Here is a 22,622-nt window from a genome sequence, read left to right as displayed (position 1 = left end):
GCTCGGTGCACGGGGCGGGCGCTGCGCGGCCCCGAGCGCGGCGGCTGCGGGAACAAAGCCGCGGTCACGGCAGCGCGGCAGCAGCCATCTTGCGGCGAGAGCCGCCCGCTCCGGGAGCCGACGGCGGCAGTGGCCACTAGCGGCGGCGGGGACGGGAATGCCGCGTGGCGGTGTCACGGCGATGGGCCGCGGCCCCGGGGGTGGGGAACGGCGGACGCGCTCCTGCGGGACCGATGGAGCGGAGGGGCTGTGGGCCGGGGGCTGCGCGGAGCGGGGATGCGAGCGGCAGGGCGGGCGCGGCGGCCCTCGGGCCCCGCGGAGCACCGGGCAGACGCGGGCGCGATGCCTTCGCTCACGCCGGAGCTCCGCCGAGCCCCGTTCTTGCTGCGGAGTCGCGGGGCGGGGCAGCACCCAGCCGAACCTCTTCCACCTTCGGCACAGGTGCAGCTTAAAACACCTCAGCCTCTCCCCAAAAAAGGATTCTCTGCCAACCCTCTCTGTCCCCAAACGTGATTCCGAAGAACAGAGAGCCCGCAGGGCCACCGAAGGGACGCCCCGTGCCCGGTGCGCGGAGGATGCCGTGCAGTGCATCCGGATCAGCGCTGCTCTGAGCACGGCTGCAGCACCGGGGAGGGGGCGTCAGGTGAATTCCTTTCCTCGGGCTCCTCACGGACCCCGCGGCGATTCGCTCCTTCTGCGCCCAGGACATTCCTGCCCGCCGCCGTGGCTCGTTAATGCTCACAGGAATGGGGTGAAACCGGAGACCCGTCTTCCGGGCTGAAATATGCACTATTTATTCTTGCGCTAATGCAAGAGTGAAAAGAGGACTTAAGGTTTTTAATCAATTTTTAGGCACCAGGCTGCCGCATCCCTACTTTGCGGTGGTCGGAGCCAGCCCTGCTGGCGGGGATGCGCGGCAACCTGCGGGTCGGGCACTGACGTCCCATGGGCAGGAGCAGCAGTAATTGTTTTGCCCTTTGGTTTTGCATAGGGAGTGCGGGGGTCAGAAGTCAATCACGATATTTCCATTCCCTCTATGAAGCTACAGAAGGCTGCATTTGATGCACTCACTGCTATTCTCTCCCTGTGACGTCCAGGCTGGCAGGCAGGTGACCCCTCCAGCAGCCCCACTGCCCATCAGATGGAGCTTCCATCCTCACACGGAGCCCGCAGAGACAAAACCGAACCAAAGTGCCCAACAGAACCAAGCATCACAGCTGCTGCTGGGCTGCGGAGCAGACAGGGCCAGCTCCAACCCCACGCCCTGTTGCTGCTTCCCCTATAGCTCTCTTTTCCCCCACAGCTTCTTCCTTTTCCTTTTTTTTTTTTTCACCTATAAGAAGCTGAGAAGAAGAAACTGAAAAACCAACCGTATTACCCCCGAAAGATCTTAAATCCCTGGGTCCAGGCACATGTATGAGATTTTTATTTCCTTCTATGCGTTAAGATCTTTAAACTCATCTCTTGGGAATGACTCGTGCCTTGGGAGCGGGGCAGAGGAGCTGCTCGTGCTCCCAAAGCTGCCAACAGCAATGAGCTCCAACCCCTTTGGGAGCCCGGCCCCGTGCCCCCGATCCAACCCCAGCCCTGCAGGACCACGGGGCAGAGGGCGAGGAGCCCTGCAGCTCCCAGACCCCCCTCAGCAGCACAGCACCGGGGCGCAGCCCCCAGACCCCCCCTCCCGCACAAAGCACTGGGATGCAGCCGGGGCCCGGGGCAGCAGAGCGCTGAGGAGGAGTGGGGAGCGCTGCAGCATCCCTCGGCACCCGGAGGTGGTGACAGTTCAATTTAATTTCTGCTGTGCACGGAGGAGGAAGGAAAGCTGCAGAGAAGCCTCGGCCTTGTGTAGGAGCGAGCCACCCCTGCGAGGGAATCGGCTCAGAGCCGTGTCAGCTCAGACAAATGAGGAACTCGCCCGTAACCCCAGGCTGTGCCCTGGCAGGATCCGCGCTCTCCCAGCATCACTGCGGTGGGGCTGAAGGGTCACAGGAGGAGTGGGCAACTCGGCTCAGGGCTTCGCAGCGTTCCCTGCTGTGCCCCAGCCCCCACAGCGCTCAGACACGCAAGGCTGCTGTTCTCCTGTCAGGGCACTTGTAGCACTGCTGTGCGCACCGGGACCTCGCAGGAGGGTCTGGGTGGGTTGCTGGGCCCCGGAGAGCAGCACAAGGGGCTGGGAAGCAGCGGGAGCCCCTGAGCTACCCACACAGGGACCCACAGCCCAACCTCTGCAGCCTCACGGGATGCCGCCTCCTTTCCTCATCACAGCTTCTGCTGCCTGACTCAATCCGGCAGGGAATGAGCCTTGGGGTGAACCCAGCTGACATGGCTGCAGTGTGTGGGAACGGCCCAGACGGGTGCTGTGTCAAAGGGACGACAGCACTGAGTGCTCCCACCACCCCCAGACAGCTGGAGAAGGGGCTGGCAGTTCCAAATCCAGCTCAGGTGGATGCCCAGAGCCCCAGCTTGGTTCAGCCTTTATTCTGGGCACCGCTCACATCATAAAAATCCCAGCCGAGCCCAATTCATTACAGCCAGGGAGCAGCTGACAGAAACAGAAAGGAAGAAGAGATGCTCAAATTGATGCTTTCCCACTATTGCAGTGAAATAACCAATTTGGAACAAATCATGGCCTCTCCTCTCCTCTGCCATTTGAGCTGCCTCTGAACAAACACACATTTTTCACCGCATGGCGCTTCCTCTCTAGCAGCAATTATTAAGATTTCTATTAACGAAGCACCTGCCCGGAGGCACCCCATCCCTCGTGTGCTCATAACCCTTCACAGCACCGATGGGCACAAATGGGAGCAGAGGGATGGGAGCTCAGTGGGGTCAGAGATGTGCCCAGAGCACCAGTGGGAGGCGGCAGAGCCCGAAGCGGGGAAGAGCCCGCGCTGCCCTTGGCACCCCACACTTCCCTCCTTTGATGAAGGTCAGAGCCCCCAGCCCCCCCTGCTTTCTGCTGGCGGTGTTGTTCTGTAGCAGCCCCAAAACGGGGGCCGTCGTGTCTACGCTGACAGCTGCAGAAGTGCATAACTCTCCTCTAAGTCTGCCCCGGGGCCAGCCTTGGTCACAGGCAATGTTTGGAAGCAGACGCGCTCCCGTCATTATTTTTTAATTAGATTTTTATTTCCTACCGCTTGTATTTCACTGCAATTTCCGCCACTCCCACCCAGGCCGTGCTAATATAGCCACTTCGGGGAAGAGTGGGAACAGGCAGCCCACGTGCCCCAGCATCCCGCGCCACAAAAGGAAAAACGGCGACCTGCGAGCAGCCCAGCCCCTGCACTAATTACAGCCTCGGGACATCGGAGGTGCTGGAATGGGCCATCAAAGCGCCGGCGCTGCGCAGAGGCTGCAGGAGCACCACCTGCATGGGAACCTCCAGAAGCTCACATCGGCCCGAAGCGCCCCCAGCAGCCCAGTCCTCCAAGTGAGCTGAGGGATGGTTACAAGCACGGTTTGCTTTCTTTTGGCTTCTGAAAAGCGAGCTCCCCAGCTCAGTGTGGGACGCAGCAGGGCTCCCTGCACACAGCGCTGGGGGGGCTTTGCTCACCAGGATTCAGGAGGAGGAACCCAGCTGGGGCCCAGCGCTGTGCTGCGATGGCAACGGCTGGGAGCAGCAGCAGATGTTTTTCCCAGGAGATTTCTGAGTGAACCCCTAGGAATGAAGCAACTGCTGCACTGCTGGGAGAATTCACCCACAACACCCTCAGGAGAAGCGAAGTTCCACCATCTGGTGGAGAGGGCCCAGCACACAAAGCGTTCCTTGCTGTGCCACCGATGCACCCGGATCGGTTCTCTTCCACCAAACCCCGCTATGATGGTGGAGCAGCACCCAGTGCCCACTGCTGGAGGCAGGGACTTCCAGCTCCCAAGGAGAGTCAACAGCCCAGGGAGAGCCAAGAGACCCTGCAGTGCTCTCAGACTGCAGCGCTCATGGCCTCGGAAGCAGCTGTGGGTTTGTCCCCATGGCAGGGGCTCCCAGAGCCAGGAGAGCTGCAGGCATGGACCAGAATGTGAGGAGAGCAGGGATAGGAAAAGCAGGAGGGCAGAATCCTGATTTAAAACTCAGCTTGCACATAACAAGAAAATAAAGAGCGGTGTTTATGGCTTCAAATGTCAGCAGTCCCCTGAGGCAGGGAGCACTTTGCACCCCGACTGCACACTGGGAGCTGCCATGGCTTCACAGCACAGCTTCTCTTTGCTCAGCGCATGGAAATTCGGGGCGCTGTGGAGCTTTTGCTCATCCCCTGAGGCACCTGACCGGGGGGTGGGAGCTCCCCAGGCTCCCCAGCACACACCTCTCACACCGCTGGGGGGCCCAGCGGACACCGGGCTGCTGGGGGGCTCCTTCCCCAGCTCTGCCACCGGGGTGCTCTGCAAACACACCCAGATGCTGTGGAGGAAGGAAGGAGAAAAAGCCACGCCAAATGAAATGCCCTACTATGGGAATGTGTACAGCCTGCGTGCGTCCCTCTGTCTCTGCTGCATTTCAGAGATTAAAATTAAAGCTTTTGTGGCTTTACAACGTTTCCTACATATTTGAGACCATGCGGCTGAAAGCAAGCTTTGCTTTTTTTCCTTGCCTTCTTTTTTTTTCCTCAGTAACCCGCTTTGCCCAAGGAATGGTGTTCCAGATCCACACCCCGAGCGCTGCTTCGCGTTGCAGGAACACAGGGCAGGGCAGCGCACAGAGGAAGGACTGTTTCAAACTGTTAGAAAAACCAACGATCCGTCTGGGACAGCCGACAAGCAAAACCGTGGAGAGGAGCAGCCCCGTGGCCGAGCGCTGCCAGATGCACCGGGTCCAGAACTTCTGCCCTTCCGCTGGACTCGCTGCCCTCAGAACGCCCCAGACCCGCCGAGCACGCGCCTCGTGCACACACACACGCGTATATTAACCCGGCAACGCGAGTGCCTGGCGCAGGGCAGCAGGGGCTCGGCTCTGGGACCTCCGCTCTGCGGTAATGACGGACCCCAAATCCCCACCCACGAATCCGTGCACAGAACGGGTGCGAGAGCAAAAGCGCTGCGCTCCATCCATCGCCGCGGCTCGGCAAAGCCGAGACAGCCAACAACCAACACAGAGCCACAAAGAGCACAGAGCCCTGCGAGCTTCGAACCGCATTCCGTGCTCCCCCCCCCCGCCCCCCCAGCCCCGCGCCCCGGGAAGGCAGCGGGTGAGACGGGGCTGAATGGCCAGCAGCCGGCGCTGACCCCGCGCACGGCAAGGACAAAGCACAGCCGTGCCAGCCCCAATCTGCTCCTTCCTCTGTTTCGCAGCCCTGGGAAAAATCAATAAGATGCAGCGAATCCCACTCAGCTTGAATCCCACAAGTAATTAGGATTAGCAGGCTGAGAGCTGAAGAAACAAGGCTGCGTGTGTGTTGGGGCAGGGGAGCGACGGGGCTGTGCGACACGGGGCTCGGATGCTTCAAAGGAAAGAACAGCTCTTAAATGGCGTTTCGGGCAGGATGGAAATGGGGAACAACGAGGATCTGATTTGCTTTGAAAGAAGAAAACGTAACGATGGCAATTAAGCGCGGCAAAGTCCCAGTGGGCGCAGCAGAGGGCATGGAAAGGGCCCTGCAGGTGAAGAGCTCAGCCTCAGCCGCCCCTGAGCCGCGGTTCCCCGAAATTCCACCTATTTCTGTAGCTCTCTCCCAGCGGTAAATAATCCGCGTCAGTTTTTCACTACTGGGAGTTGAGCCTGTGGACAAAATGGCAAAGGGGGGGGGGGGGGGGGGGGGGGGAAGACAATCCCTGCTCCACAGCCTTAGCAGAGCAATACAGAAATAACCTTAAAAAAAAAGAAAAACAAAAACAAAAACCCGACGTACACCGTGACTTATCTCCATCTGCTCAGGAAGCTCCGCCAAAGGCAGCGCCGGCACAGCGCTCCGATCCCACCCGCACAAACGGGGTCACCACCCGCACCGCACCGCACCGCGGGACGGACCCAACGGCCCCGCACCGCACACCCGGCGGAGCCCGGAGCGACCCGCAGCGCTGCCGGGGCCGCGCACAACGCACCCTCCGCTTCCCTCTCCGCACGGAGCCCCGCACCGCTCCCGCCCGCTGCCACGCGGAGCGATGGGAGCGCGATGCCGCGCCGTACCCACCTAGGAGCATTTTGGATCCGCGTCTCTCCGCGCCGTTCCCTCCCTGCGCTGCGCGCTGCTCCGCGCGGCTGCACGGCGGCGGGGGCCGCGCTCTGAGCCTCGCACCCCGCGGAGCTCCGCGCCCACCGCCCCGCCCGGCCGCAGCTCTGCCGAGGAGGGCCCGGCCCAGGGACGGGATTCGCGTGGAATCGGGTGGGAGGGAGCGCGGGAGCCGCGCCGCGGTGCCCCTCTCCCCGCTGCTCCTCCTCCCCTTCCCCGGAGCTAAGCACAAGTGCTCTTTTCTTTCCAAGCCTGGCTCAGAGTAAACTCCAGGGCTGCCAAAGCAAAGAAACTTGGAGTGGAGACGAGGATCCTGCAACCGCTCGGCTGAGCGCCCCCAGACGCGCTCCTCCTCGCCCCCTCCGAGTGCCCGGGACCGCCCCCCCCCGCAGACACCGCTATGGGAAGGGGTGCAGCCGTGCCCATCTGCTCGGGGAGGGGGTGATGGCGTCGGCAGCTCCGGCTGGGAGCCCCCAGAACCTCCCCAGCCCCCGGAGGCAGCACGGCTGCGCTGCGCGGGCTGAGCAGGGCAGCTCCCCACAGCAGGAGCTCCTGTGCCCAAAGGCCCACCACGTCCTGCATGCGTCCACGCACATCCCTCTGCCACTTTCAACCTAGTTTAGACCCCGAGCAGCTCCCGCAGACCCAGGGACACAAGGCTCACCCCACACCAGCACTCACCCCTTTTTGTTATCCCCAAGGGCCACCCAGGCCCCCACCCTGCCCAGTACTGCACCCCCAAACCACGGCTCCCAGCCACACCTGGACCCAAGCTCCTCATTACCCGATTCTCCCTTAAAGGAAAAATAAAAGGCAACTTTGCATGGGAGTCAGTGTGGTGGGGCTGACATTGGGGATGAGCCCCCTGAGCAGTGGGTTGGGGCTTCCCCAGCTCTGCATGAGCCCCACAGCTTTCTGTTCCACCGCCCCATTTTTATCAGCAAAGCTGGGGCACAGCAAGCACCCCCCGTGCCCGCACAGAGCCTGGGCTGAGCTCACAGCCTCAGCAGCTGCTTGGGAGGAGAGCTTCACAACCTGATTGCACAGTGCCTTTTAAAGGGAGAAATGATGAAAAAGCTGCTTGTGAAAAGAGGAAAGCAATCTTGTCAGCCCCCATACAGCCCAAGGATGAAAGGAGGGAGAGAACTGGGAGGAATTTAAATACTTTCCTCATGCAGACAATTCAAAGCTCTGGGCAGAAGCGTGTCTCCCTCAGGTAGGAGCAGAGCAGGAGCACAAACAGAGAAACGCCCCAACCGCAGGTGCTGCTGCCCCAGCGGGCACTTTGGGGCAGGCTCTGATGTTTCGGTGCTGTGGCATCACGCTGGGCACAGGGTATTGCTTTCAGGGTCATTAGCAGCAGTAAGTTTAGCCGGGCACTCGCTAATCTGGAATTGACAGCTGGGTCCGAAGCGCCCGCTGCCAACTCCCAGCAGGCTATTTAAACCTGATATTAATTTGTTTAATGTCAGCAGCAGTTTGGCGTTACTGCCAGCGAGCATTAGGCAGAGGGAACACGGAGGTGTAAAGACCACGAGGACGGGGCTGGCACCCGATGGGGGGGAGCTTGGAGTCGCCCCCTGCTCAGCGGCGCCCTGCAGCCCAGCGCCGGGATTCTGCCCGGCGATGCGACCGACCGGCGATGCTTTGCTGGGCGCTGAGCTCAGCCCGGCACACGGGGAGGACCGGGACACAATCGTTCACCGAGCCGTGAAACAAAGGGGTGGGAGAGAAACGCGGTGTGGGCCGGCGCGGTGCTTTATGGCTGAGCCTCTGCGGCCAGCTGGAGGAGATGCTAATTGCAGGTACTGATTACAGACCACTGCTATTAACGCCTCCTGCTCTCCCCTGCCCAGCTGCAGCTGGAATTCCCCCACGCACAGCCGTGGGTCCGGCCTGCATAGCTTGCTATATTTGTATGGGGCAGTGACACACGTCCTCCCACCGGGTCCCCAACCTGCTTTGCCCGGTGCCGGCGCCCAGCAGAGCACAGCATGGAGCTGCTCCTTCCCCAACAGGCAGCTGCTGAGGGACGGGGTGCTCAGGGCTTCTCGGTGGCTGCAGAAGGCCAAATAACAGCAGTGCCCCGGATAAAAGCAGTGCCAACAGGCATTGCTGCACCAGGTGCTGCACCTTCTGGCGCAGATTGTTGGCCAAATTCTGGGCCCTAATGGCAGAGCGTGAGGAGGAAGGAGTGGTGATGGAAGCGTGGGCCTCATTGCAAAGATGTGGGGCTGCACGGGGGGCCGCCTACACCACTGCCTGCGCTGCAACCCCCACAGCATCCTCCCCTCCCAGTGGCCACGTGTAGAGCAGGGGGACTTCTGGCTCCAAGGACCCAGAACAAAGATGCTCCTCTACTTCTGTCCCATCTGGGCAGGGGTGTCCTGGCGGCACGGCTGTCAGCAGGCTCTGGGTGAGGACAGACTCCAGGAACCGCTGCTGAACCCCACTGACCTCAGCATCGCTGCCTGGCGCATGAGTGGGACCAGCAGTTTGCGGTCTCCCAAAGCAGCCTGGCAACACCAACGCAACCCAGCAAACAGCTTCTAAATAAATCAGAAAGGAGACAGAGGGATAAAGCGCCAGCAGGAAGCTTCCCCCAGGACTGACGGGGCTTCCTGGCCAGCTTTGTTCTCGAGGATTTAGGGTATAATTTGGGGGTGAAAGACGCCAGATAGGATCAGCACCGATACACCTGGAGGACCCGTATCAGTTTTCCTTCTGCTCTGTAATTTGAGTGCAGCCATAAGCAGAGCGGCTCAGGCGTGCAGCGAGCGGCGGTGGGTGCAGGAGGGCAGCGCTGACCTTCCTGCTCCCGGCCCCCCAGGGGGAGATAACAGATTTGGAGGGCTGAGCTCCGCCGGGGGGGTTCCACACAAAGAGGAGGAGGTTTGCTGCCGGTCAAAACTGCAGAGGCTGTTTTTAAAACCGGGATCCCTTGATCCTTTAATGAATTAAGTCATTAATTTACTTTTTTAATGAATCCTTCCTGGAGATTTGTGCGTGCGCTCATCCAAACAAAGGGCAAAGGGACGCAGTGGGGCAGCGGTGCCGCCGACTGCAGTGGAGCCGTGGCCAGGATCAGTGCGAGAGCTCCACCACAGTGCTATGTTTAACCCCAGCTCTCCCCACAAAGGCTCTCCTCGTGCTGCCCGTGCCCCCAGCACGCACCTGGGCTGAGCTTTTCTCTGCTGCTTTCATCTGCACCGCGACAGGAGCAGACAAAACATCGCCCTTTCATTAATCCCGGCTCCTGGGAGAAGTCTCAGCAATGGAAACACTCCATTAATGCTCTTTTTGTTGCAGCACAAGGCATTAAATCATTATTTTCCTCCCATTTTAGTAAGGATTCATCTCAAAAAAGAAAAGAAAAAAAAGAAGCTTAAAATCTCTAAAATAGGTGCTCTGACAACATCCTCCCTGTACCAACAGGACGGAGCAGAGCAGTGCAGAGGGCTCCCCGTGTCTGCTGCCATCAAACTGGGCCCCCACACAGAGCCACCCAAACAGGGGATAGAGATGGGCGCCCACACAGAGCTGTGGATTTGGCCTTTTCTGCCCCGACCCCTGCGTTAATTCTCTCCTTTCAAAGCGAGATGCCTGATTACAGAGGCACCCAGGACAGGGCTGCAAATAGGTGGAGAAACCGATGACCTAAAACTATTTAATTACCAGGAGCAGGCGCGGAAATTACACCTGAAGGGTTTCAGAGACTGTGTCATATTTTCCCTTTGATTTAGGACGAGAGGGACCCCCCACCCGCTGCAGACTGGGGCCGTCCCTGCAGGAGCAGCTCCTGAGCAGCGCAGCCCCCGCAGCCCCAGGCAGCACTAAATCAGCACTTGGCCCAAATCCCCCCTGCTTTCAGGCCTCCTGCTTTGCCACGGCCTCACGGTGATGCTCTGGGTGCACTGGAGCTGCAAGTCCTGTAACAGGGGGAGCAACGCGGGGCAGCGGGAGGGAAGGACACCTCAGTGCAGCACAACGAGCGCGGTTCAGCGGCAGCCTTGCTGTGAAGAGGTGCTGCACAGGGATGCACCCATGCAGCTGTGCACAGGTGCTGTAATTACCCCAGGGCCGTCAGTGTTAATTACAACGCGCTCCCGCTCCAGGCGAGCAGCAGAGCAAACGGTGCCCCAAAGCAGCCGCAGCGCTCAGTGGGGCAGGGGGTCCATGGCAGCCCCAGAACCACGGCGCAGACCTGAGCGGCAGCTGCCCCCCGCCTCGTGCCCTGCTGTGCAGTTCCCTCCGATCCCGATTTCTGCCCTGCACACGCAGCGTCTCACAGGAAGGAGAGATCACCCCGGGAAAATGGCATCCAGCGTGACGAGGGGAGATCATCTCTTCATGGAAAATGGTCTATTGCTTACGACTTACTGTCTGGGAACATAAACCAGCTCGAGCAGCCGGCCCTAAATCGCACTGACAGCTTCACGCTACCCACAAGTCTGTGCTCGCGCAGATCCTGCTCCGTCCTCCCCACCTCTCCCCAGCGCTGCTCTTGGTTTCATCGCAGCTATGTGCGCCCCGCTCTTCTCTCCTGCAGAGCAATGCACAGAGCCCACACCGCTCCCATGCATCAGCTGTGCTGTGCTCTGGGCTCGCTGCGGCCATTGCTGTGTTCTCCACCCAGAATAAACGCCTGGATTCCCTCTCCCAAATCTGCTGAGCTCCACGGGGGACCAAATCGCTCTGTGGCCACGCATCCCCGTCGCTCCTAATCTGCTCCTCATTAGGATCACGTGTGACACATCCCCGAGCTCAGTAGCCATAACACCATTTTGTCACAACTCAATAGCAAACCAAATGGAAGAAACTTACAGCGAAATCCAAAATTAAGGACAGTGGACTCCCAGGAAACGGTGCTGAAGGGAGCAGCCGGGTGCAGCGAGGGGCGCTGTGTGCATTCGCCTTCGCTGCGGTCACAGAAGCTCAAAGTGTGAGCTCTGTTTGTGTGGTGCCATCAAAGGGCACAGCGCAGCCACAGCCAAAGGCCAGAGGCCCTTCCGTGTGCTGGGGGCCCCGAGGGAAGGTTGGATGGGGAGTGAAGAGATGCATAAGATATTACATATAAGATGTGTATGTGCACAGATGTAGATACAGATACTTGTACGCGGGGAGGTCTGGGGGAGGCAGCAGCGCCCTTCCGTCGCCCAGCAGTGCCCTGATCTCTGCAGTTAATCCCATCAGCTGACGTTACCATCACGGAGGCACTGGGCCATGCCAACAGAGAGAGCTGCGAGCGCATCTCAGGGGCCAGCTGTACCCTTTGCTCTCCCTGCCAAATTTCCCCTAAAAGATCCCAAAGCGGGAAAAGGCAGCAAAACCCCACAGGAACTGGAGGGCACAGGAGCCAACCGTCCCCTCTGCAGCCTTGTGGTGCGGCGCTGAGGCAGCACCCCCCATGTCAGCACTAACTGGGAGCTCTGCTGGCCCCTCAGTGCCCGTCCCCCTGCATGGGGCTCTTCAGAGCACAGCAAAGCACAGAGCTTCAAGGCTCCGTTCTCCAATTAGGCTCAAACAACATCTGAACATGCAGGATTAAAATCAACGCACCGGATTTTATGGCAGATAAAGCAGCACAGAGCGTCGCCCTGTTTATTAAAGACAGTTAGAGGATTCCATGCATAACGTGAAATAAAAAAACAACAACAATCAGCTCAGCACCCATTTTGTTGGTAACCAACAGCTGAAGAGATCTGATGGCACGGAGCTGCAGGGAGGAGGAGGAAGCGCTGACCTTTGGGGTGCAGAGCAGCGGCCGCTGCCCACAGTCAGAGCACGGCGTGGCACTGCTTCTCCAGATGGAGATGAGGAGGGCTCTCTGGACCCGACTGCCAGCAGGATTATCCCAGCCCAGCAAAAAGCACAGCTCTGAGCCAGCCCTGTCTGCTCAGAGCAAAAGCCGCAGGGAACCTTCATTTGCTGGCTCCCAACGTCTCGCTTCGAACCGGGAGAAGTGGCACCAGACCAACCAACCCCAACCGCCCAGCACCGCCCTGACCTCGCCCGGGGCTTTTCCCTGCGGTGCGGCGCTGTGTCACTGCCGGTTCGCTCAGCTCAGCTCCGTGACCTGGGGTCGGTGCCGCTGTCTGCCTGCTCTCGGTCATAGGCAGCGCACCGAGCCCCCGCACGTCCCCAGAAGCAGCACCACGTTGTGCAGCGCTGCCGATCTGCCCTCCCAGCCCCCCCGGCTGACCCCCAGCCCCCTCGCCCCCCCCAGCGGCCGTCCCCTCTGCTGCAGAGCTGGAGCGATGCTGAAGCTGTCACAGCGATTTCTCTGCGCATCTCAAACCCTTCTGCTCTGCAAGCGCACGCGGACAGACATGGCAGCAGCTAATTGGGGAAACCTGAATTCTTTTGCTTTGTAAGGAAAAGTTATTTTGGTGCTGTGCTGCTGAGGCAGGTAGAAAGGCACCCAGGGGAGCTGCAAGGACAGCTCTGGAGCGAAGCTTTGGGGCTTTGGGGCACACAGTGGCACGGAGTGTCAGCAGCCACAGCCAGACCCCAGGGTTGGCCCAGCCCTGCCATCCTGCACTGCACAGAAGCACACTGTGCAGCCTGCAAACGTGTGGGTGGGGAGGTGCATCTTTATACAACACCAAGAACGATGGGGTCTGCTCCTTTTGGGCAGCAGTGACAGCAAATGGAGCAACCTCAGGCACTTCTGACAGTCCCAGGCAGTAACTAAAGCACTCGTGACCCACTTGGTTTGAGCTGGCATCTGCAACATGAAAACATCCTTCATCTGTGGGCATCCAATCCCTCATTGCTGCCTGCTCAGCAATTCAACACGAGACAACAGAACTGTGGTTTGCTTTGCTGGAAAGTGCCCCACAAACAATAATTTGTTTTTAAGTTGGGGGTCTTTCCGGCGTAGAGCTAATAAATTGTAATAACACTGATTACTGCATCTGTCTGCCAGCCACGCTCCTCCCCAGCTTTGCTCCACGCACTGTGAGTGATTGCAGCCTTTGCAGAAAGAGCTGCTCAGAGCCGGGGGGAGCAGCGCATCTCGCAGCATCGCTGAGTGCTGCCTTTGATGTAGCTGTGGATGTCAGCACGAGACGGAGATTCCAGCTCAGAGGAATATTCTGTCTTTGTCTAACTCAATTATATCACTTAACGCAGCACCTTTAATAACCGGCCCCTTCCCCCGGGCTGCTCGGGCTCTGATGCTTCAGCCGCCCTCCCCCAGCGTGTGCCAGGGCGCTGCGGGTCGTTGCGGGCAGGGTGGCACTGAGCTCTGGGACGTGGGCATCGCATCAGTTCGGTCCCAGGCCCAATTTGTCATTCGCAGCCATGTGCCCTCATAGGCTCACGCTCCAGGAGGCTGGGAGAGGTTGCCAGTGACAAAGCTGGAAGTGACATTTCTAAGCAGCAGCGTGGAGGAGAAGGTCGGCTCTGGATGAGCGGGCGCAGCACAGAACCCTGCTGGGGGCAGTGGAGGGCTGGGACGGAGCAAGGAGCAGATGCTGCTGCAGTGCCCTGCACGAGCGAATGTCAGCCCTGCAGCAGCACTTTGGGCTTCACCTGGCATGCCAAGGGCGGCACGCAGCCACATTCCTTGGCTCGGCAGGAACGCGCCGGTGGCATCTGCGCACCCAGCCGTAACCGGGCCCGGGGCACAGCCTGGAAGCTGCAGGCTGGAATTTATGAGCTCCGTTCCCATTAACATAGCAGGCAATATTTCCATCTGTCAGTAAATGAGGATAAGCAGAGCAGCTCCTTTGCATATCCGGGCCTTGCTCAAACAAAACCACCACCGGGGAGCGCAGGATTTGGCACGCAGATGACAGCTGCCATGCTAGGAATTTATGGCTGCAGCCTGCATGGTCTTTAGCAAGAGTGGGAGCAAGAATCTCTGTGGGCTGTTCCCCAGGGTCTGCACTGAAGCCAGACCCTCACCCACAGCCATGCCCAGCACTGCATCCTTCTGCCCCACCTGTGGGCCAGCCACAAGTGATGGATTTTACCCCAGAGCCCAGTCCTTGCGGGTTTGTGTTTGTAAAAGCTTGGTATGTTGATTTCCCAACAGCTTAAATGTTATTAAATGAACACTTCCTGGCAGAAAAATAGGACTGGCGACTTCTTACTGCTCTTCAGAGCAGCATCTCCCAGAGGGGTGACACCACAGGAGCAACAGAACCGCAGCAGGGCGCAGCCATGAGATTGTGGTGTTAAAGAGCTCAGCACTGCCATCCTCTCAGCACAGCCTCACTCTGGGTAAAGGCACCAGTGAGCCACTGAAGCATTTGGGTGACCTCAGCTCATTAATCCAATGAGTAATGAGACCATAAGAAAAGGAGGACAGTCACAGGAAGCAGCCCAGGAGGCTGCAACTCAGTTCCCAAATGGTGACGGAGCCCAGGGATGCCCCAGCACTGCCCCAGCTCAGGGCAATGGGCACAGCCCCAGCACCACCAGATCCTTTGGTTTGCTGTTTAACACACAAACCCTCAGATGTAGTCAACCCTCATTGCAGGGCGACATTTATTGGCACATTTTGCTGCTTTCATGCAGGAAAAAATCCTGCAGCAATTAACTGTGGAGGGAGCAGGTCAGGCGAATGCCAGCAGATGGCAACGATTCCTTGCAAGCTCCCATCCCACCTGCGAGGCTTGCCAGGTGTGCACAGCACTGCTGCATCCCTGTGCCACTGCTGGGCTGGGGGACAGGCACTGCACAGCGCCTTCTTGTGTGCAAGGAATGATCCCACAGAAATAATGACAAACAAACCCCAAGATGCTCCTGGCCCACCATCCAAGGAGCCAAATCCGATGAGGACCAGCAGTGACAATGGGGTCAGGAAGCCCCCACAGCTCAGGGACAGCAGCAAGCAGCACCAAGGACACAACGCAGCATCTCCAAGCCGTACCCACGGAGCAGCCAGCCCCGAGCAGCACCAGCCCAGCTCCTACCTTGGGCCGCCGGCATCTTGCCCTTGTTGAGCTGCTTGAGGCGCTTCTGGTGGGATTTCCCGTTGTAGTGGATCTGCGCCTGCGCGGCTGAGTTCAGCTGGATGTTGCAGACCTCGCAGAGTGTGAACGATTGGTGCTTCTTCTCCCGCTTCATGCGCTGCTCGGGCGGGCAGCTGGACACCTCCAGCAGCCGCAAGCCGCTCTCAGGGCTGTGGGATGGGCTCAGGGGTCGCTTCATGCCTGTGGGGGGAAGGACAGACCCGCCATCAGGACAGACGGACCAGGATGGACCGGATGAGGTGAAGAAACGCAGCCCATGTCTGCTAAAACCTCTCTTGTTCACTGCCAGACAGCATCATAGGCAGAGCCGGGTGAAACCAATTCAATACAGCCAACAAACTGCGCTGGGGGAGCTGTGTGCCGCCCCACAGCCCGTCCTCCCTGCAGGCACCGCTTCCTTAAGCACTTTTTTGCCCTCATTGAGTAGATGCCTGTCGCAACTAAACGGCGCCTACGGGCATCGGCAGCTCGAGCCCTGCGCGGGGACGGCACGGGGAGGAGCTTCCCGTGAAGCCGGGGGTCACCGGGGGCCGCCCTCGGCTGTGCTCTACAGATGCGCCTTCTCCAGGAGATGACCTTGAGGTGGGAACCGCTGGGACACCCAGAGCAGAGCCCTGGGGAGACGGAGGTCACCCGAGCCCTGAGATCCCGTTACCGCAGGGAGCCGGCAGCTGCCCATGCCGAGCGCACCAGGCACGCGGCTCCGGCGCCGACACCCGGGGGCCGCCCGCAGGGACGGGGTGCCGGGAGCCGCGAGCTGGGCTCCAAAGTCACATTGCGCAGCGATGTGCGAATCCGCAGCAGAGGCGGTGCTCAGAGCGGAGCCGGGCCGCAGAGCCGTGCAGCTCCAACCCACAGCCTCACGATGGCGCGGCCGCTCTGCACTTTTTTCACCTCCGATTCGGTCGAAAGTGGTGAAAAACGAGCGGGGGGGGGGAGGGAGGCAGCGCGCAGCTGGACGGCTCCGCTCCCTGCTCGTCCCATCGCCGTGCGTGGCTGCCCCCATCCTTCCGCCCCTCCTCGGGGACGCGGCCTGGAAGCGCCCCAAAGTCGAACGGAATCCCGCAGCCCTCGGCTCACCTCGGGAGCGGCGCTCAGGACCGGGGCTGCCTGCGGGCTCCAGCTGTGCCCGATCCGCCCGAGTTGTGCCGCGATTGGCCAAAGGTGTCGCCGATAAAACCCTCAAGCTGCTGCCTCGCCAGCTAAAAATGCTACGCAGAGCATAAAAGGAGCTTTACTTTAAAAATAAGTAAATCTACTTCTTGGCAGAAGAACCTGTGCAACTCTGGGTTCCTTCTAAAGATCTTGGGATTCTTCCCCAAGCTCAACTTCAGCTCCAAAAGAAAAGGAGAGAAAACACACTTCCCTTGAGTGAAAACACTTCCCACGAGTGAAAACACACCGTCCAGCCAGCAAAGGCTTGAGGAGGAAGGAATGCACAAACAACACAAGTTTTATTTACAAAACAAGCAAAAAACGCTGATGTTTTTAAATGAAGCCCTTGGACTGGGAGCCCCGTCCACCCAAAGCCTCTCATCGACGGCGCCTCCCCGGAACGCACACCGGTAACAGCGCCTGGATGGAGAGCTGCGCGGCTCCTGCCCTGGGGGCACAGAGGGACGCGGCAGCAGAGGTCCCTGGGCGCGGGTATTTTTAACGCAACTGCATGCGGGGATGCAGAGCTATAATTGGAACATTATGTGGACAAAGTATCCCCGAAAGCCCCTTCGTCTTATAAAAAGGAACTGCTGTTGCTTTGATTAGACTGAGGCTCCCGGGCCGGCTCAGTTGCAGCGTTTAAAAGGTCCGTCCTAATCGCGTAAAGCACCCGGCTCATTCACTTAATTTCTCCTGCGCCTTCAGGGCCTGTTCTGTTTCTCAGGTATCAGGATCGTAACTTTGGCCCTTCGTGGCACAGAAAACCACGTGTGTGTGCAGGGGAGCCGAGTCCCCACGACTGACAGCAGCACTGGGGGGGGGTTTGCCCTTCCAAAGAACCTCTTGGAGGCCCTGGCAACCCCACGAGGGTCCCCTGGGCCCAGACCCCACACTGCATCTTGCCGGGGTGCTGAGCCCTGCAAAAAGAGCTGCTTTCACAGAAGGGAAACCGAGACACGATGAGGCATCACTGCTCCCCACTCACCCCCCCAAACGCCCCATCCGCACTGCCCTCCCCACTGCTCAGAGCCACAGAGGGGCTCCTGACGGGTGCAAAACGCTCCCTGACAGATGTCTGAGTCTCCCTGAAATAAAAGAAGGTCAGAGCAGTTCGGGTGTCACCACGGCGGCGCTGCCTCAAGCTCTCATCCCTCCCACATGAAGTGCTCCCAGTGCTGCCCAGCTGGGTCGCACAAGCCCCCACCCACCGCAGCCTCATCCCCCAACCCTGTGCACCATCCTGGTCTCGCAGCTCCCCGCTCTCCCAGCCCAAGGGAGCTTTCCCCCTCATCAGCCTAATTTTTATCATTTTTTAATTGCTTGCAGTCATTTGGAACAACAAACCTCCCATAAGTCACGGCGCTCTGACTTCAGCCCTCAGCCCAAGCCGTGCAGCAGACTGCAGGCACACAGCTGTGCTGCTGTTTTATTAACTGAGGGCCATCTTGATGCTCCTGTACCGCAGCCCGTGACCTCAGGTCTCTCCCTCTCCTTCTTTAATAACCCCATAACCCTGCGTTGCAAAAGGCCGTAAAGCAGCAACAGACATTAAATAACTGAAATCCAGACATTAAATAGGAAATAGGAAATGCTGTTCTATAGCCAGCAGGAATCACCTCCATCCCAAAGGGCACCGATGGGGGGCAGAAAGGAAACGATGGAGCAGAGCGATGCTGGAACACACGATTTCATGTGAGCAGACACTGACTGCGCAGCTCAGCCCCACACAGCTCACTCTCCCACCACCAATTTCCTCCCAGCAGCAAACCCAGGTGCGTGTGCAGGCTGCCTCTGCACCTCGCAGGAAGCCGATCCCCACCGTATTGATTTGGGATTTAATGATGGGTGAAATGTATGGAAATGAAGGCTGGAGCAGGCAGTGCAATAAAGCCCTCCTCCTCTGCATCCCATTGCACCGCTCTGCCATTGACATCTTCCCTGCACCCTCAGCTGTTCCAGCTCTAGGAGCCAGGGCAGCTGGGTCAGAGCATCGTGATGCTGCCAGCTCCATGCTGTCCACCAGGGCATGCCAGTGTGCTTTGGTTGGACCTCAGAGCAACAGCACTCCTTAAGCCTCCAGCTGTGCTCCTGAACAGCACCCAAACTCTTCCAAAAATACAAACTCCCTCGCAGGCTCCAGGCACTGGAAAGCAAGGGCTGCACCAACACGTGGCTGCCATTCTGCACGCACTGCCCAGAGACACCTGGACACGGAGCTCCAGGCCTGGCACCCCCTCCAGCACCTCCTGGATGCTCCCCGGGCAGCAGGAGGCAGGGAAGTGATGGGGCAGCACCAGCAGCACTGCGCAGCAGTGACACGTTTATGTGCTCCGGCCTTTAAGTGAGGAGCTGTAGCTCAGAGCACGTGGCAGGGATGTTGCCACTCACTTGCTGTGCTGGGGCCTCCTGAAACCTCCAGAATTGCTTCTCCACAGCGCAGGGAGCAAACCTCGCATGCAGGAGAGCAGCTACACAGGTTAAGTCATTGAAATGGTAATAGTTTGGCTAACTGAAAAACTGACAAGAGATATTTGGTCCTTCGCCTCAATTCTGACATCCACGACCTGAGGACAGCTCTAACCACACCGCCCCTGGCTGTCACACAGCCCAGCCAGAGCTCTGCATGACTGCAGCCCAAGCACCCAGGTGTGTATAATCAATGGATATCAAGACATTACAATCACAAAATAAACAAGAGAGTTAGGCAAAGTGGACTATGATAACAAGAGAGAATAAGTGGAAGGCTTACCCTTATGCTGGGCTCACCACAACGCACCAGAAGGAGAGACCTCCAGACAAGATCCTTTCCCACTGGTACCCAGCTCTTAAATAGGTCTAGGAGGGGTGGAGCCAGGCAGCACAGGTGAATTGCCTTCAGCTGTGCTCCTCTGGCTGACTCACGGCTCCCCTCAGGTGATCAATCAGAGGTTCAGGCCGTGGCTCAGTAGTTCCCATACACAGGTGTTACAGCCTGAAAGATGAACGTGGTGGAAAGGCAATGCAGAAGTGAAATAGCAGAAGCAACGAACGCGAGTGGGATGGTCCTGTAAAGGGAAGAGTGCTCGCCCATCTCTGAAGGTCTGGGTTCACAAGGAAACTCCACAAGGAAGGGATCTCCAACAGAGACCCTCCACCAGTGGCAGTCAGCCCTTAACTGGGGCCTAAGAGAGGTGCAGCCAGGTTCCACCCCTTCTGGTCACACAGCTGCATTGCCTTCACCAGGCTCCTTCCTGCATCCCACTGTGGTTCTGTGAGCACAACCGACAGCACAGGAGCAGCCACAGCCTCAACAAATCACATCTGCCATGGAGCCGAGCGGCGCACGAGGCCGGTCCCACCCAGTAGTGCGGGATCAGAGCAGCACAGCACCTCGCCCTGAAGCTTGGGTGAATTTGCTAAGAGTAAGAAAACAAAAATCTGATTTGAGTTCCCATGATTTCATAACCTTGAATCCGCTTTATGTGTGCTTGAGGGCATATAATACTGAATAAAAGCAACAGAAATAGCACAATTAGCATGAAAGTCACCCCAACAGCTGTCACCAAACCCCCCCTCAAGCAACAACCTGATTTGCAGTCGCCCCGCTCGGTTTTGCAAAGATCTGCAGGAAAGCCAGGAAACAAACACCACAGCCCTTCACCAGCAAGAAATGACAGCATCACGTTTGTGCTCATTGCTTTCAATGCCCCACTCAGCGGTGCTCAGCTCACACCCGGAGCTCACTCGTGTCTCAGCCCCGCGCTCTGGGGCTGCCCTACGCCCAGGACAAGGCACTGTGCTGCCCACCGCGGGAGCCCTTACCTGGCTGGAGCCGCAGCCCTGCCCCACACGGCCGCTCGCTGTGCGGCTGCTCCTTGTGCGCGGCCGCCCCGGCGCTGCCCGCTGCGCTGCCGACGCTTGGCTCGGCTTCCGAGGAACACTTGGTGAGCGGTTCGATGGCCACTAAATCAGCCCTCATCAGCAGCTCAGTGCCTGTGTGAGCACCGGCTGCTCAATGCCTGCTCTCAGCAAGTTCCGCACGGCCCCGGGCGTCACGCGGGACAGCAGGTGCCGACTGGCAGGGGGCTGTCGCTGGGGGAGTTACCTTGAGCCAACAGCGGGCGAGTGCACCTGACATCAGCTCTATTTGTGAATGAGGAGACGGGGAAGCTTCCTGGGCCGTCTCGAAGGTCAGACCTTGACAATGCCCCGCAGCTTCGTCGGGAGGTGCCAGGCTCAGGCAGGGGGGCGGCCGGCCGTGCCCTGCCCTGCCCGCGGGATGCGGAGGACAGCAGAGCTGCCAGCACAGAGGCGCTCGGACAGCCCAGGCTACGGGCTGAGCAGATGGGCTCTGATCACAGAGAGCCCTCGGCGCGCCCGCATCAGACTCAGCGTTTCGTAACATGGCGTAAAACCACCCCCACCCTCCCCACACGCCCAGCATGCGTCCTGCTAACGGCGGGGCGAGGCACATTTTGGGATCGGCGCAAAAGCCACCGCTGGTCAAAGCGAGGATTACCCTGAGCTCGGGGCCGGCTGCTGGCACGGGGCACACGGGGGATCCTCCACACATCTGAGTCCCCCCACCAGCTGCCTCCCACCATCGGACAGCCCTCGCAGCCCCCGGCCCCATTCGCACGTGCAGAAGGGCGGTGGGAATCCCAGCGCCCGTCCTTTCATTTACATGTTGGCATCATTAACGCGGTGCATTCCTGAGCCAGCGCGTCGCAGCCCTGCTCTCGAGGACAGCCAGAGCCCGAGCGAGGGGCAGGAAACGCAAGCTGTCCCACAGCAGCACTGCAGGACGTGCCCACCGCCATGGGAAACAAACAGGAGCACTGCTTTCCTATCCCGGGGTCACGCGGTTTGTGCTCGGTATCTCCGTCGGGTTGATTCACCGGCTTCACCGAGGATAGCAGTGGGGCAAAGAGGGAAGATGTGCAGGGAAAGCAGCGGGGTCACTCTTTTTGAAATGAATCAGAGGAAGCCGTGCCCGGTGAGCGCACAGCACTTCGCTCCTGTGCCTGGCCGGGTCCGGGGTCTCGTCCGTGCCCGCCAGGATCCCAGAGGTGCCCCCCGCCCACTTCCAGCAGCGCGGATAAAAGCAGAAGGCGGCACCCGCGCAGACCTGACCTCGTGTCCCCGGGGGTTTAGCTGTAACTTCGCACCGCGTAAGAGAGCAGCAGCAGGAGAGGAAAGATTGAAGAGAGCCATTCATCATCCCACCCGGCTGCCGCCCTCCCGGCCGAGGAATTTCTGGCACGGGACTTTCAGGATCGTGAAATCCTTCGGGGTTTCTTCAGGGCAGAGCCGTAGATGCTGCGCCCGCGGGAGCTGAGGGTCCGCTCCGCCCCACGCGGCAGCGCAGAGCTTTGGCACCCGGCGCCGCGCAAGCAGCGTGGTGGCACCCGGTGCCGTGGAGGGCATCTGCACGACAAGCCATGTCCTGCGGAAAGCGCAGCTCGAACCACAGGCACTCAGTGCGCACGAACACGGCGCTGGGGCTGCTGTCGGAGGACCCCCTGCAGCCCTCGCTATGTTTCCACCCCGAGTTCCCCAGCCTTTATTTAGCGGCTGACTCAGCCCCGGCAGCGGGGCACGACGGGAGCCGGGCAGCCGGGCAGGAGCCTGCGATGGCCGCAGCGCTGGCCTCGTACCCGTGCGGGATGCGGCAAAGGGGGGCAATGAGCTGCCCGGGAGCAGCCGTGAGCAGCGGTGTGGGCACAGGTTGGTGCCGGGCAGGGATCTGCAGAGTTACAGCGGGACAGCAGCACAGCTGCCCTCCGTCTGCCTGCTGCTGCTGGAGAGGAGCTGGGCTGGCAGGCGGCTCTGCTGCTGTGCTGCTTCCTCTTAAAATAGAGCAGGAGCGCAGCCCGGCGCAGGGCTGGGCTGAGCAGCTCCTCGCTGCCTCTCCGTGGTCACTGCCGATTTATTTTGTTATTTTACCCCAATCCCCCCAGATTAAATCCAGGCACTGCCTGTGCAACACGGCTTCATCCCCGTGTCAGCAGGGCACTGCGGGGCTCCAGGCGCCACGCGCCCGCTGTCTCCATCCCACAGCCCCCGCCCTCACCTCCAGCTCCCCACCACAAGTGGGCAATTTGGAAAACCCACCCAGCTCTCGCAGGCTGCGGGTCAGAGGAGGATGATTTGCCATTTTGCAGGACTTAAAGTCAGATTATCGCATTAAACTTTCAAAGTCTCGGCTCAGGAAGAGCCCCAGCTAACACAGCACGCTCAGCAAAGCCAAACCCGAACTGCTACAGCTGCCTTTTGAGCCACAGCCTTGGAAAGCAAAGCCCAGGGGCCTTGAGTTGCAGCACGCACAGCGACCCACGGG

General features: G+C 59.4%; 2 protein-coding genes across 5 annotated transcripts in view; both read right to left on the bottom strand.

The window, feature by feature from the left end:
- ACLY (ATP citrate lyase) overlaps positions 1–113 on the bottom strand; it is a 78,651-nt gene extending 78,538 nt beyond the window's left edge. The window contains exon 1 of the mRNA XM_052700307.1: positions 103–113. The gene's annotated coding sequence lies outside the window, so the exon portion shown is untranslated. The remainder of the gene's footprint in view (positions 1–102) is intronic.
- ZNF385C (zinc finger protein 385C) overlaps positions 1–21,679 on the bottom strand; it is a 42,648-nt gene extending 20,969 nt beyond the window's left edge. The window contains exons 1-2 of one of the 4 annotated variants that reach the window (XM_052700314.1): positions 21,416–21,679; positions 15,086–15,325 (exon numbers count right to left, since the gene is read on the bottom strand). In XM_052700314.1, coding sequence (XP_052556274.1) covers positions 15,086–15,325; positions 21,416–21,503 — 328 coding nt within the window. In that variant the 5' untranslated portion in view covers positions 21,504–21,679. Of the gene's footprint in view, positions 1–6,122; positions 6,216–15,085; positions 15,326–19,052; positions 19,134–21,415 lie in introns of those variants that run through there. The other 3 variants (XM_052700315.1, XM_052700316.1, XM_052700317.1) reach the window with 3 other exon arrangements.
- Positions 21,680–22,622: the final 943 nt, after the last annotated feature.

The sequence above is a fragment of the Tympanuchus pallidicinctus genome, unplaced genomic scaffold (genome assembly GCF_026119805.1).
Source record: "Tympanuchus pallidicinctus isolate F22 unplaced genomic scaffold, pur_lepc_1.0 scaffold39, whole genome shotgun sequence".
Taxonomy (NCBI): domain Eukaryota; kingdom Metazoa; phylum Chordata; class Aves; order Galliformes; family Phasianidae; genus Tympanuchus; species Tympanuchus pallidicinctus.
This window is presented reverse-complemented; position numbering and strand designations above follow the sequence as displayed.